General features: G+C 34.6%; 1 protein-coding gene across 4 annotated transcripts in view; it reads right to left on the bottom strand.

Moving 5' to 3' along the window:
* CNTLN (centlein) overlaps positions 1-12,081 on the bottom strand; it is a 425,457-nt gene that overhangs the window by 189,807 nt on the left and 223,569 nt on the right. For all 4 annotated transcript variants that reach the window (XM_058301902.2, XM_058301903.2, XM_058301901.2 and 1 more), the window contains 3 exons: positions 5,931-6,052; positions 4,308-4,427; positions 2,035-2,135 (listed from right to left, as the gene is read on the bottom strand). In XM_058301902.2, coding sequence (XP_058157885.1) covers positions 2,035-2,135; positions 4,308-4,427; positions 5,931-6,052 — 343 coding nt within the window. The remainder of the gene's footprint in view (positions 1-2,034; positions 2,136-4,307; positions 4,428-5,930; positions 6,053-12,081) is intronic.

Raw genomic sequence — 12,081 nt, 5'->3', positions numbered from 1 at the left:
CAAGCCAATAAATCCTCATTGTAAAAGCCAATCCATTCTGGTATATTGCTTTTGGCAGTCTAAAAGACTAAAACAAATATGAATTGTCAATACCTAAAAAGTTATATTTTTAAAAAAATGAATAAATTGAGTAGAATTTGGGGAAAAAAATCACAGAATTGTACACTATGAAAAGCATCTTTATGGTATGTAAAATTAAAAATAAATGTAAGAAGAGAAAAAAAAAACTAAAAAGTTATAATTCAGATGCCATAAAGATAAATTAGAAGAAACACTTTTCTATCAACCTTACTTATTTGCGTTAATGACGTACTCAAGTTCAGTGATGACTGAAATGGTAAAGTAAATATAGTTATTCTGATTTCACCACAGAATATTCTTCTTGCAATTGAAAGAGTGATATATTTCGTATTTCTGAAACACTTTAGTCTAATGGTCAGGGAGGTTATAGTTTTCTAAGTTATCTTCTAATGCTAAGATTTTGATTCCAAGATAACAGATAAGAACTAAATAATTTCCAGGAAAAAAAGCAATGTCAAATGAATACGTAAATGAATTATTGATATTGGATACAATAAATATTACTTACAAAACTGTGAAGAAACAAAAATTAGGAAAATTTTATCAATAAATAATAAAATGAGTATCTTTTCTCCTTGTTAAATCTCTCTCTCTTAGTTTGCTAAAAGCTGGGAGCAACATACCAGAAACAGGCTGACTTTTGCAATGGGAATGTACTGATATTAAAAACTTACAGATCTGTGTCTGTGAATATTTACAAATCAAAGCATCATCAGAGATGTTATCTCACTAAACATCGACTGCTTGCTATCTTGGACTTCTGCCATGTGGCAAAGCACAATGGTGATTCTGCACATCTGAGTCTCTGCCTCCTCCTCCTGGCTAAGCTCAACAGAGGATAATCAGGACTACGGATAATCTCTCCCCTCTTCTCTTGGCTTTCTCTCTTTGAGCCTCTCAGGGGCCTCTTTCCATGTCTCTGTGCTCTGCTGATTCTAGCCTCTGGTCTCCAGGGACTCTCTCTCAGCCTCTTGGGGTTTCTCTGTCTCTGCCACTTTTTCTCTGTGTTTCTTTATATTTGCCATTTATAAAGGACTCCAGCAAGAGGAAGAAGACCCACCCTGGGTCATACCTCACTAAAAGAATCCAATCAAAGGCCTCCAATTGAATCTAATCCAATCACAGAATTCCAAACACACAGGATGGATTAGCTTCAAGAACAATCTTTTCTGGGATTCACAAATAGCTTCAAACTGTCACAATCTTCTAATAGCTTTAAAGACATTATATTAACAACAGTGGCATTTAGGTATTCTCTATTTGATTTTCTCATGATATGTGGAAGTTTTCAGGCATTATCAATGACTGAAGATGTGGTAAGAGGGAGAATATGAGTAAGGTTCTTAGACAAAATTGAAAATAGAACATTAAGAAAAAGGATTTTAAAAACTTCCTGTGTTAACATTAAGATTTGCATCTCATACATCAGCAGAGTAGCTTTAGATTATGGGAAGAGTGGGAAGGTAGGGGTGGGAAGACTTAGTGGATCTTGATCGAGAACTTTATAAGCTTCTTTCTCTTGAATAATGACTATTCTTGCACCTCACTGTCACTAAAGGCAGTTATTCCTAAAATTGCAATCACTTAAGTATGCCCACAAAACAATATGCAGATCTTCATTTCCTCTCAACTTTAATTTTCCCAGTTATTCCTCAATGTTGTAGCAACACTACAGTACCTGACATAGTGCTTTGATCTTACCATACCCTCTGTAATAACCAGAAGGAGACCCCAAGAGTCCTTTCTCTTTTTGAGTTTGAATCACAGCTTTGATGTAGTCTTTCTTCTTTTAAGTCCTTGTTCCTAATGTAATAGTGTCTAACTGCTTCTTGGTGTATATTGCACAGCACTGAGATAAGACTTTAACTGGATTTTACAATAAAGCAATTTTATAATCTTTAAATTGGAAAAAAAACTGCCTATGTTAAATATTTATTTTCACAAATAATTTACCTTCCCTTTTCTCTTCCATACATACATTCGATTTTTGTATTGTTGCTTTATCAACAGATATACACACTTTAAGTTCATCCAGTTCTTCTTGAAGGTTCATCCTAACAAAATTAAAGCAATAAAGGATTTTTAAAAATGTGTAAATTAAGTGATAATGTAAAATAAAGGCAGAAGATAAAGCAGAAAAGACATTTTGAATCATGAAATAGAAAGTAGTAAAAAAAAAAAGCAAAAATATATCAATAATAATAATAAATCCTAAATGTTATAATTGAATATTAATGAGAATCTGGAAAGTAAAACATTTTACATGAATGCGTTTTCTTAACTTTATCTAAATAAACTGGCTAAATCCTTAAAACATATGGTATACTATAAAAATTACATATTGAGTTGCCTGCTCACTTTACATAGATAAGTTGTAATAGTAGCAATGAAAATTGTTAGTACAAACTATTGAAAGCAAGTATAATATGTAGAAACCAAGAAAGGACAAGAAATCCTTACCTTCAGTAAACTGAAACTGAGCTATAATGGTGAAAGACCTGGATCAAATACTGCCCATGGGGACCACAGACTTTGAGAACTGAGTGGGAGTAGAAGTTTAGGCACTAGTCCCCACATGGCTGAAAGATAAAACTAGATAACTGCTGGAAGCTGGGAGCCAAAAACTAACAAAAAAGTCATTAAAGACTATCAGAGAAAAATACTGATACATACTACAATGTGGATGAAAATTGAATAGAGCATGCTAACTAAAAGAAGCTAGTCACAATGGACCACATATTGTATGATTCCATTTATACAAAATGTCTAGATAGGCAATCCTATAGATTAGTTTTTGCCTAGGGCTGTAGGATTGAGGGGATTAGAAGGTGATAGCTAAGCAAAGCAGGGTTTCTTTAGGGAGTGATTAAATGTTCTAAAATTGATTATAATAGTGGGTATACAACCCTGTATATAGTAAAAGCAATAGTTTATACTATATAAATAAACGTATGGCTTGTGAATTACACCTCAATAAAGTTGAAAAAATTATTAGGAAATACTTCCATAACAAATTCTGTAATCTATAAAATAATTTAAGAGACTCCATTATCAGCATCAAACATTTAAAACTAATAGGGTTTACTGTACTTTAAGAGCATACATTTAAATCTGATAAGATCATTTCCATTAAAGGTTTATCTTTCCGTGAAAGAGGCTACAATCAAAAGTTACACATTATCACATAGTACATAAAATAAGATTCTGATATTCCAGCTAAGAAAATTCAGTGATATTTAATTACATTATACCACAATTTACTAAATTCTGAGACTCTAAAAGACATTCACACTTTCAAATAAATTCCATGGTGTGAATGTCAACAATTAACTGAAAATAAAGAAATGGTTAAGTAGCAGAAGAGGCTAATTATGTTGGCCTAACTATTTTTTGTCTACAAAAAAATAATTTTTTTATTTTCTTGCAAGGCTGAATATAATAGCATGTGAGTTATAAGATCAAGAAAGAAAACTGTGTGTTTTCTAAACTATGAGTACCTTTCATCAAGTTTTTTACTTAGGGCAGCTAAAAGACCTATGTGAAGGGATCAGCATTAAGCCCAAAGGACAGGCAGTGCACAGCAAGAAAGAAAGAAATTCCCTCGTGTTTTTTGCAGGTCACTACCAAGGACCATGTTAGCAGATCCACTCCAGACCCTTAACAGGCAGTTCTGCTGCTACTAGTAATTAGCTTGGACAGCTCTGGCTCCAAGAGTAGCAGCAAGGCTACACCATAATGAGCTCAGCTGGGATTAGCAGGACAGGGCAGGGAACCAAGAGAGCTCAGGCATTCTGCATTGCGTATGTATCTAGGAGATCAAACAAGGATGGCTGGCTAGGTTATCCCCTCTCCACCTCATTCCAAAAATGAAGCACGGCACTGTCTAAAATTCAGGCTAATGAAGAGCGACACCGTCAACAGATGAGAGCCACATTAATTAACACAATCCCTGGATCATATTATATAGTTTCAGTTAACCCTGGCAAATGTATAACTTGTTATAGATATTTATATATTTATATATATTTATACACACACACTTTTATATATATGTACGCACACTCACACTTAAAAACCACTTTGTTTTTTCCTTTACCTTTCTTGGTAAACATCAGGTAATTTCATTTTCGAATTTTACAAGTTATTTCTCTTATGGCCTTTAAGCCACAAAAAAATTTCTTTCACATGTTAATCAAAGGTCATATTATTTAAAAAAAGAAACTTACTTTTCAATCATTAGCTCTTGGTTCTCCCTTTTGAAATATGCCAGTTCATTCCACACAGCATCAGAATCTTCTTGTCGAAGTTGTTGGGGATCTGCCCTCTTGATTTTTCTGATTTCAGTCCTATTTTTAAAATGAGGTTGCTTTCTTAACATGCCAAATGCAATAAAAATTTATACATTCCCTTAAATTTAAAAACACCTATTGACAAATTTCTAATTCAAGCTAACTATTGGATAAATTTCCTAAAACCTAAGTACTAATACATATAAATTTAAACTACTATATCATAATTTTTACAGCTGGACTGTTATGGAAAGCAAACTTTTAAAGCAAATACATGGTATTCTTAGGTCTATTTATTTTATCAGTAATAAACTCTATAGTTGTCATATTCTCCAAAAAGGACTAAAAACCATCAACTAATCTAGAATTTGCTGCCAGCCAATCTGGATGTAGTATAGATTTCCTTCCTTCCTTCCTTCCTTCCTTCCTTCCTTCCTTCCTTCCTTCCTTCCTTCCTTCCTTCCTCCCTCCCTACCTTACTTCCTTCCTCCCTCCCTCCCTCCCTACCTTACTTCCTTCCTTCCTTCCTTCCTCCCTTCCTTCCTCCCTCCCTCCCTCCCTTCCTTCCTTCCTTCCTTCCTTCCTCCCTCCCTCCCTTCCCTCCTTCCTTCCTTCCTTCCCTTCTTTTTTAATGCTACTTTCAGTGCCTATGTCAGAAAGTAGTTTTCACACCTCTGGTGGCTACAGAAAAGTTAGGTGGACAGAGACAAAATCCAGGAGAAATTCTTTATCACTGCTTTACTGACAAGCAACTTAAAACACTTTGCCTTCATCAAATGAAAAAAAAACTAGATGTCAATTATGTACAAGCCATGCTAAATGCCCTTTATTTTTCCCTTTTCTATATATAAAACAAACTCTTTCTTTGTATTTTGTAAAAGCTGTACTGGCCAATTTAGTAACAGTATTTCTCTATAGAACAGACCAATGTGTATCATAACACTGCCCTACAGGATCTATCTCAAAAGATGAGAGGGTAGTAGATTTTCTGTACTCATTCAGTCCTTTGCCCTCTACTGATACTGTTAACAGGGGAGCCACTTAAAACTAACCAAGATATGAACACCTGTTCCAAGCAATTGAACTGAGACTGCCAATTCAATCAGATAAGCTGCAGAACAATCTGATGGATAGTAAAGATTTTAAAGTGCATAAAGTTGAAGCAGTTTTAAGATAGTTAACTATAAATGTGGATTTCATATTTCTCTTGTCTTTCAATTAAAACAAAAAGTTTTTTGGGTTATAAACATTTTAGGACTGGTTTTATTTAATAAATAATATGCTTTAAAATTATATACTTTTATTAACCACTCTTAAAAAAGGTATCCAGTAATTCATAATTGTCTGCTTCTAATGATATCTGCAGATGATAGTAAAATCTATAATTATGGCTAGCATGTTTATCTGTTTTCATTTATTACAGTTTCTGTTTAAAATTCCATAGTAAAGACCACCAAATAATTTTTTAAAAATCAAACAAAAGCCATTACAACACCTATATAATGCTATACCATTCCATTTAATATTTAGGAAAATGCCTTTATGAGCTATGTAACTCACATGCCACTGCCTTCTTCCCACTGTTTTAACTGCTCTTTTAGTGCTCTGTAGTTGGTCTGCAACATCTGTAGCCTTTCCTTGCGTTTTTCATGGGCATCTCTTAGCTCATCATTTTCTTGGCTCTGTAGTATACAAAAAGAGCAGGTACATACATTTGAAGAAAGTATTATTATAATGATTCAAAAAAAAGGCTACCCATCTCAGTGGGAAATCTGAAAGAAAACAGTAGGTAAACATGATTGAAATTTTAAAACTTCTTTAAGCAAAAGAAAGGAGAGAGTTCCTAAGGTCACAGAATAGGTTTGCTTTAGCATGATAAATTCAACCTACTCACTGAATTTTTCAAGCTGTTTAAGTAATTTTGAATTTTCCCATCAAATTAATTTCAATCCCTTCCCTGTTGTGAACTAGCATACATATGAATATTCAATAAGCTAATCATATAGACTTATTTTTTTTCCAAATAAAGATCTGTCCATACATAAAGCATGATTACTTTATTAGTTATAAGCACACATATGATCAGTGTAAGGACAATAATCATAGTAAGACAAATTCCTCAGGTACTCCTGCTCAAATTACCAAATTTTACCTTGACATAATTCAATGTGACTCCACCTCCCCATCTTCAAAATTGAAGCTATTTATATCTCTTCTTCTGAGACATAAAGAATTATTTCAGGTGGTGGACTTGGCCCAGTGGTTAGGATGTCCGTCTACCACATGGGAGGTTCGCGATTCGAACCCCGGGCCTCCTTTACCCGTGTGGAGCTAGCCCGTGCACAGTGCTGATGCGTGCAAGGAGTGCCCTGCCATGCAGGGGTGTCCCCCGCGTAGGGGAGCCCCACGCGCAAGGAGTGTGCCCCATAAGGAAAGTCGCCCAGCGCGAAAGAAAGTGCAGCCTGCCCAGGAATGGTCCCGCACACACGGAGAACTGACACACAAGAGGAAGCAACAAAAAGAAACACAGATTTCCGTGGCACTGACAACAATAGAAGCAGACAAAGAAGAGGCAGCAAATAGACACAGAGAACAAACAACCTGGGTGGGGGTGGGTGGGAAGGGGAGATAAATAAATAAATAAATAAATCTTAAAAAAAAAAAACAAAAGAATTATTTAACTTTGAACTTGTTTTGACTAAATTTGTTTAGTATCCAAAATGCCATTTCACTTGTTTGAAAAATAAACTTTGTAATCTTAAGTATGTACAATAAATGAATGTTAGCCAAATAAAAGATTGATAATAATACTGATATCTCTTCATAAATAAACATATGTTAATTATGTTTATTGGGTTACTTAAGAACTTGTAAGATTTCTTAGGAATTTTAACAGGATTTACTAAAAATGTATACTCAAGTAATTTAATTACAAGAAATGTAGAATCATATTAGAAAAGAAATATCATAACAAAACTTAATTTCAAAATAAATTTGAGTATTTTATGTTAAAGACTTCTATAATAGTTTTCTGAATTATTCTTCATTGCACCATATTCCTTCCCTGTAAAACTCGTATATATTTGAATGAGTTTCTTAAAAAGTATTGTATACAAATCCAGTGTTTTGGAAATCCTTAAAGATCTGTACTTGAGTCATTAGGAACTCTGAATAAACAGAATCTAAATAAGTGGCCAAGAAGTAAAAGGTCATAGAATAGGATATCCAAATTTTCTCTATTAACATTTCACAATGATTTTTTGTTGAACTAATGAAGCAAATTGAATATCTTGTTTTAGCATTGTTCAGTACAGCCACAACCACCATTAAGCTTTAAATTTATATCCAAAGTTTTCCCAAATTCTCAAATAGAAATTAACTATACTAAGTTACTAAACTAAAGATTACGTCTCCATTTAAAATTTTCTGAGTTCCAATATTACTCACTATGTGCCAGGTTCTGTACTAAGCACACAATTTAAGCATAGTACCTAATGCTTCCACATCTGATTCCTAAAACTTGGGTGTAATATATTTTAAAACATTTAGTTTTGGTTTTCCTATAGTAATTCAAATAAGCAATCTTAGGAAATGATTTTATAGATGAGCTTTCTGCTCTAATTATATATTCTTCTTAATGATTATTTGTAACACTAGAATCTTTACATAATTTTTATAAAATTATTTAAGTGTAAACTATTAAAAATGAAACTAGAGATTATTTGATAAACCTATTTGATGGGAATAATTTATAACAATTCTTTAAAAACATATTTCAGGCATAGACTCATACTTTGGGGTTACTGGTATCAAATTATAATTCATGGATTAAATGAGTCCTAACAGGATAAACCCAGATCCACACCACAATACATGATAATCAAACTGTTGAATGCCAAAGATAAAGAGAGAATTCTAAAAGCTACAATAAAGAAACAACTTGTCACATACAAGGATGCCCCAATAAGATTAAGTGCCATTTCTTATTGAAAATCATGGAGGCAAGGTGACTGTGATATATATAAAGTGCTGAAAAAAACCAAAAATGCCAACCAAGGATCCTATATGAAAACTGTCTTTCAAAAATGAGGGAAAGATTAAGATATTCACAGATTAAAAAAAAAAAAAAAAAAAAAAAGCTAAGGGACGTTTGTCATCACTAGACCAGCCCTACAAGAAATCTAAAGAGACTTCTTTTGATTGAAAGTAAGGGACAATACACAATAGATTGAAGCCACATGAAGAAATAAGAATCTACAGTAAAGGTAACAATATGGGTAAATATAAAGTCAGTTCTATTGTGTTTTGGATTTGTAATTCCACTTTTTACTACCTACAGGATCTGAAAGGCAAGTGTATAAAATGTAATGGTAAGTCAGTAGTATAAGAATCATAATGAATAAACACGCAATTTGTAACAAGAACACAAAGGTGGGGAAACTTAGAGCTACAGGAACATAGTTTGTGTGTACCATTCGAGTTAAGTTGGTATCTAAGCAAACCAGAATGTTGTAGATTTAGGAAATGAAATGTAAAACACACAGTAACTACAAAAAAATATGGAAAAAGGTGCAAATTCACAGAGACAGAAATAGAATATGGGGTAGCAAGTGGATGGGGAGGAGCGTGCAGAGGAAATGGGGAGTTAAGGAATACTGGCTATAGAGGTTTTTTGTGGAGATGAGAAGGCTTTAATAATAGAAGGTGTTGAAGGTACTGCAACACTGTAAATATGAGAAATCCCACTTAATGAAATGCTTAGGAGTGATTGAGATGGGTACGTTTATGCTGCAAATATATTCCCACAATATATTTTAAAAAGAGAAAAAGCAATTAAAGAAACAATGACAATTACAGGCATAACTCAGAGATGTTGTAAGTTCGATTCAAGACCACTTCAATAAAGCAAGTTACATGAAGTTTTTGGTTTCCCAGTGCATATAAAAGTTATGTGTACTCTATTAAGTATGCAATAGCAATATGTCTAAAAAACTATGTACATATCTTAATTAAAAATGCTTTATGATAAAAAATTGCTAACCATCATCTAAGCCTTCAAAGAGTCTTTTTGTTGGTGGAGGGTCTTGCCTTGATTTTGATAGCTGCTGACTGATCAGCATGGTGGTTGCTGAAGATTGGAGTGCCTGTGGCAATTTCTTAAAATGAGACAACAATGGAGTTTGTCCCATCAATTGACTCTTTCACAAAAGATTTCTCTGTTGCATGTGATGCTCTTTGATAGCATTTTACTCATGGTAAAACTTCTTTCAATACAGGAATCAATGCCCTCAAACCTTGCTGCTGCCTTATCAACTAAGTTTATTTAATATTTTAAATAATTTGTTTTAATTTCAATTATGTTCCCAGCATCTTCACAAAGAGTAGATTCCATCTCAAGAAACCACTTTCTTTCCTCTTCCATAAGAAGCAACTATTCATCCATTCCAGTTTTATCATGAGATTGCAGCAATTCAGTCACATCTTCAGGCTTTTTTTTTCAGGAGGTACCAGATATTGAACTGGGGTCCTTGTACATGGGAAGCACACATTCAACCACTTAGCTACATCCACTCCTCAATGAGAGTTTTTTCATTTTTTTGTTTTGTTTTTAGGAGGTACTGGGGATCGAACCTGGGAACTAGTACCTGGAAAGCAGGCACTCAACTACTTGAGATACATCCACACCCAAGGCTTCACTTCTATCTAGTTCTTACTATTTCCACCACATCTGCAGTTACTTCTTCCATTGAAATCTGGAACCCCTCAAAAACATCCACCATACAGGTTGGAATCAATGTCTTCCAAACTCCTGTTAAGGTCAATAATTCCATGAACCACGAATGTTCCTAATTGCATCTAAAATGGTAAATCCTTTCTAGAAAGTTTTCAATTGACTTTGCTCAGATCCATCAGAGGAATCACTATCTATAATGACTCCCTGATCCATGGACTGCAGAATGGATGTTGTATTAGCAGACATTAAAACATTATTCTCACTGTACATCTCCATCAGAGCTCTTGGATGACCAGGTGCATTGTCAATATGAGAAGTAGTATTTTGAAAGGAATCTTTTTTCTGAGCAGTAGGTCTCAACAGTGGGCTTAAAATATTTAGTAAACCATGTTGTAAACAGATGTCCTGTCATCTAGGCTTTGCTGTTCCATTTATAGAACACAGGCAGAGTAGATTTAGCATAATTCTTAAGGGTCTGCTTTAGACTGCTAGACTGACAAAATGCAATACACCAGAAATGGGTTTGCTTTTACAATGGGGATTTATTAGGATGCAAGCTTGCCATTTCAAGGCTGAGAAAAATGTCCAAATCAAGACATCAGCAGGCATTGCTTTCTCCCCAAAGACCAGCTGCCAGTGATCCTGAACTCCTCTGTCACATGGGAAGGCACATGATGGCATCTGCTGGTCTCTCTCTTTCCTCTCCTGGGTTTTGTTGATTTCAGTTTCTTGGTTTCCCTGGCTTCCTCTCCTAGCTTCTGTGGGTTTCTCTCCCAGCTCCTGTGGCTTTCTCTCCATAGTCATCCTATTTATAAATGACTCCAGTACACTGATTAACAATCCCCCTGGGTCACACCCTACTGAAGCAATCTAATCAAAAGGACCCACCTACAATAGGTTCACATGCTCAGGAATGGATAAGCCCTAGGGACATGATTTTCTGGGGTCCATAAAAGCATCATGCTGCAACAGGACCCTAGGATTTTCAGAATGATAAATAAGCACTGGCTTCAACTTAAAGTCACCAGCTACATTAGCTATAGATGATTTCAGTGCTGTACCAAGCATTGTGTCATTCTAGACAGTCAGAGAGAAATTGGAAACTCTGAAGCTAGGAATTGACTTCTCTCTAGTTCTGAAAATCCTAGATGGCAACTTCTTTCAATATAAGGCTGTTGCATCTACACTGAAAATCTGTTTAGTGTAGCCATCTTCCTCAATTATCTTAGTTAGATCTTCTAGACAACTTGCTCTGGTTTAGGCTTTGGTTTAAGGGAAAGTTGTAACTGGTTTGGTCTTCTATCAAGACCACTAAAACTATCTTCACTGTCAGCAATAAGACTTCTTAGCTTTCTTATCATACATATGTTCCCCAGAATGGCACTTTTAATTATCTTCAAGAACTTTTCCTTTGCATTCAAAACTTGGCTGTTTGATGCCAGAGGCCTATCTTTCAGCCTGTCTCTACTTGTAACATGCCTTCCTCATTAAGTTTAACTCATTTCTAGCTTTTGATTTATAGTGAGAGACGAGTGATTCTTCCTGTAACTTGAACACTTAGAGGCCACTGTAGGGGTTTTAAGTGGCCTAATATCAATACTGTCATATCTCAGGGAATAGGGAGGTGCCAGGTAAGGGAAAGAGCAGGAGGAACATGGTCACTGTGGCAGTCAGATCTATTAAGTTTGCTGTCATAATGGGTACCGTTATGGTTAAGTATATCTCCAAACCATATTTTGTTCTGAAACACATATAATCTAAGTCAAACAATTTGCATCCTAAGAGTAATTTACATTACTCTATATATTATATGTCAAAGAATCTGAGCTTCAAATATACTGGATTCTAATCATGCATAAAACATTGGCTTTGTCCAGAATGTCATATAACTATTTGAGATTTAATTATATGACCAAACCTCAAATAGTACAGCGTAGTTGTGAATGAAAATTGAAAAGTTTAGATGTACTAAAGACA

Source organism: Dasypus novemcinctus, chromosome 8, assembly GCF_030445035.2.
Source record: "Dasypus novemcinctus isolate mDasNov1 chromosome 8, mDasNov1.1.hap2, whole genome shotgun sequence".
NCBI classification, from domain to species: Eukaryota; Metazoa; Chordata; class Mammalia; order Cingulata; family Dasypodidae; genus Dasypus; species Dasypus novemcinctus.
The sequence above is the reverse complement of the archived record's forward strand: the minus strand, read 5'-3'. Positions and strand labels throughout refer to the sequence as shown.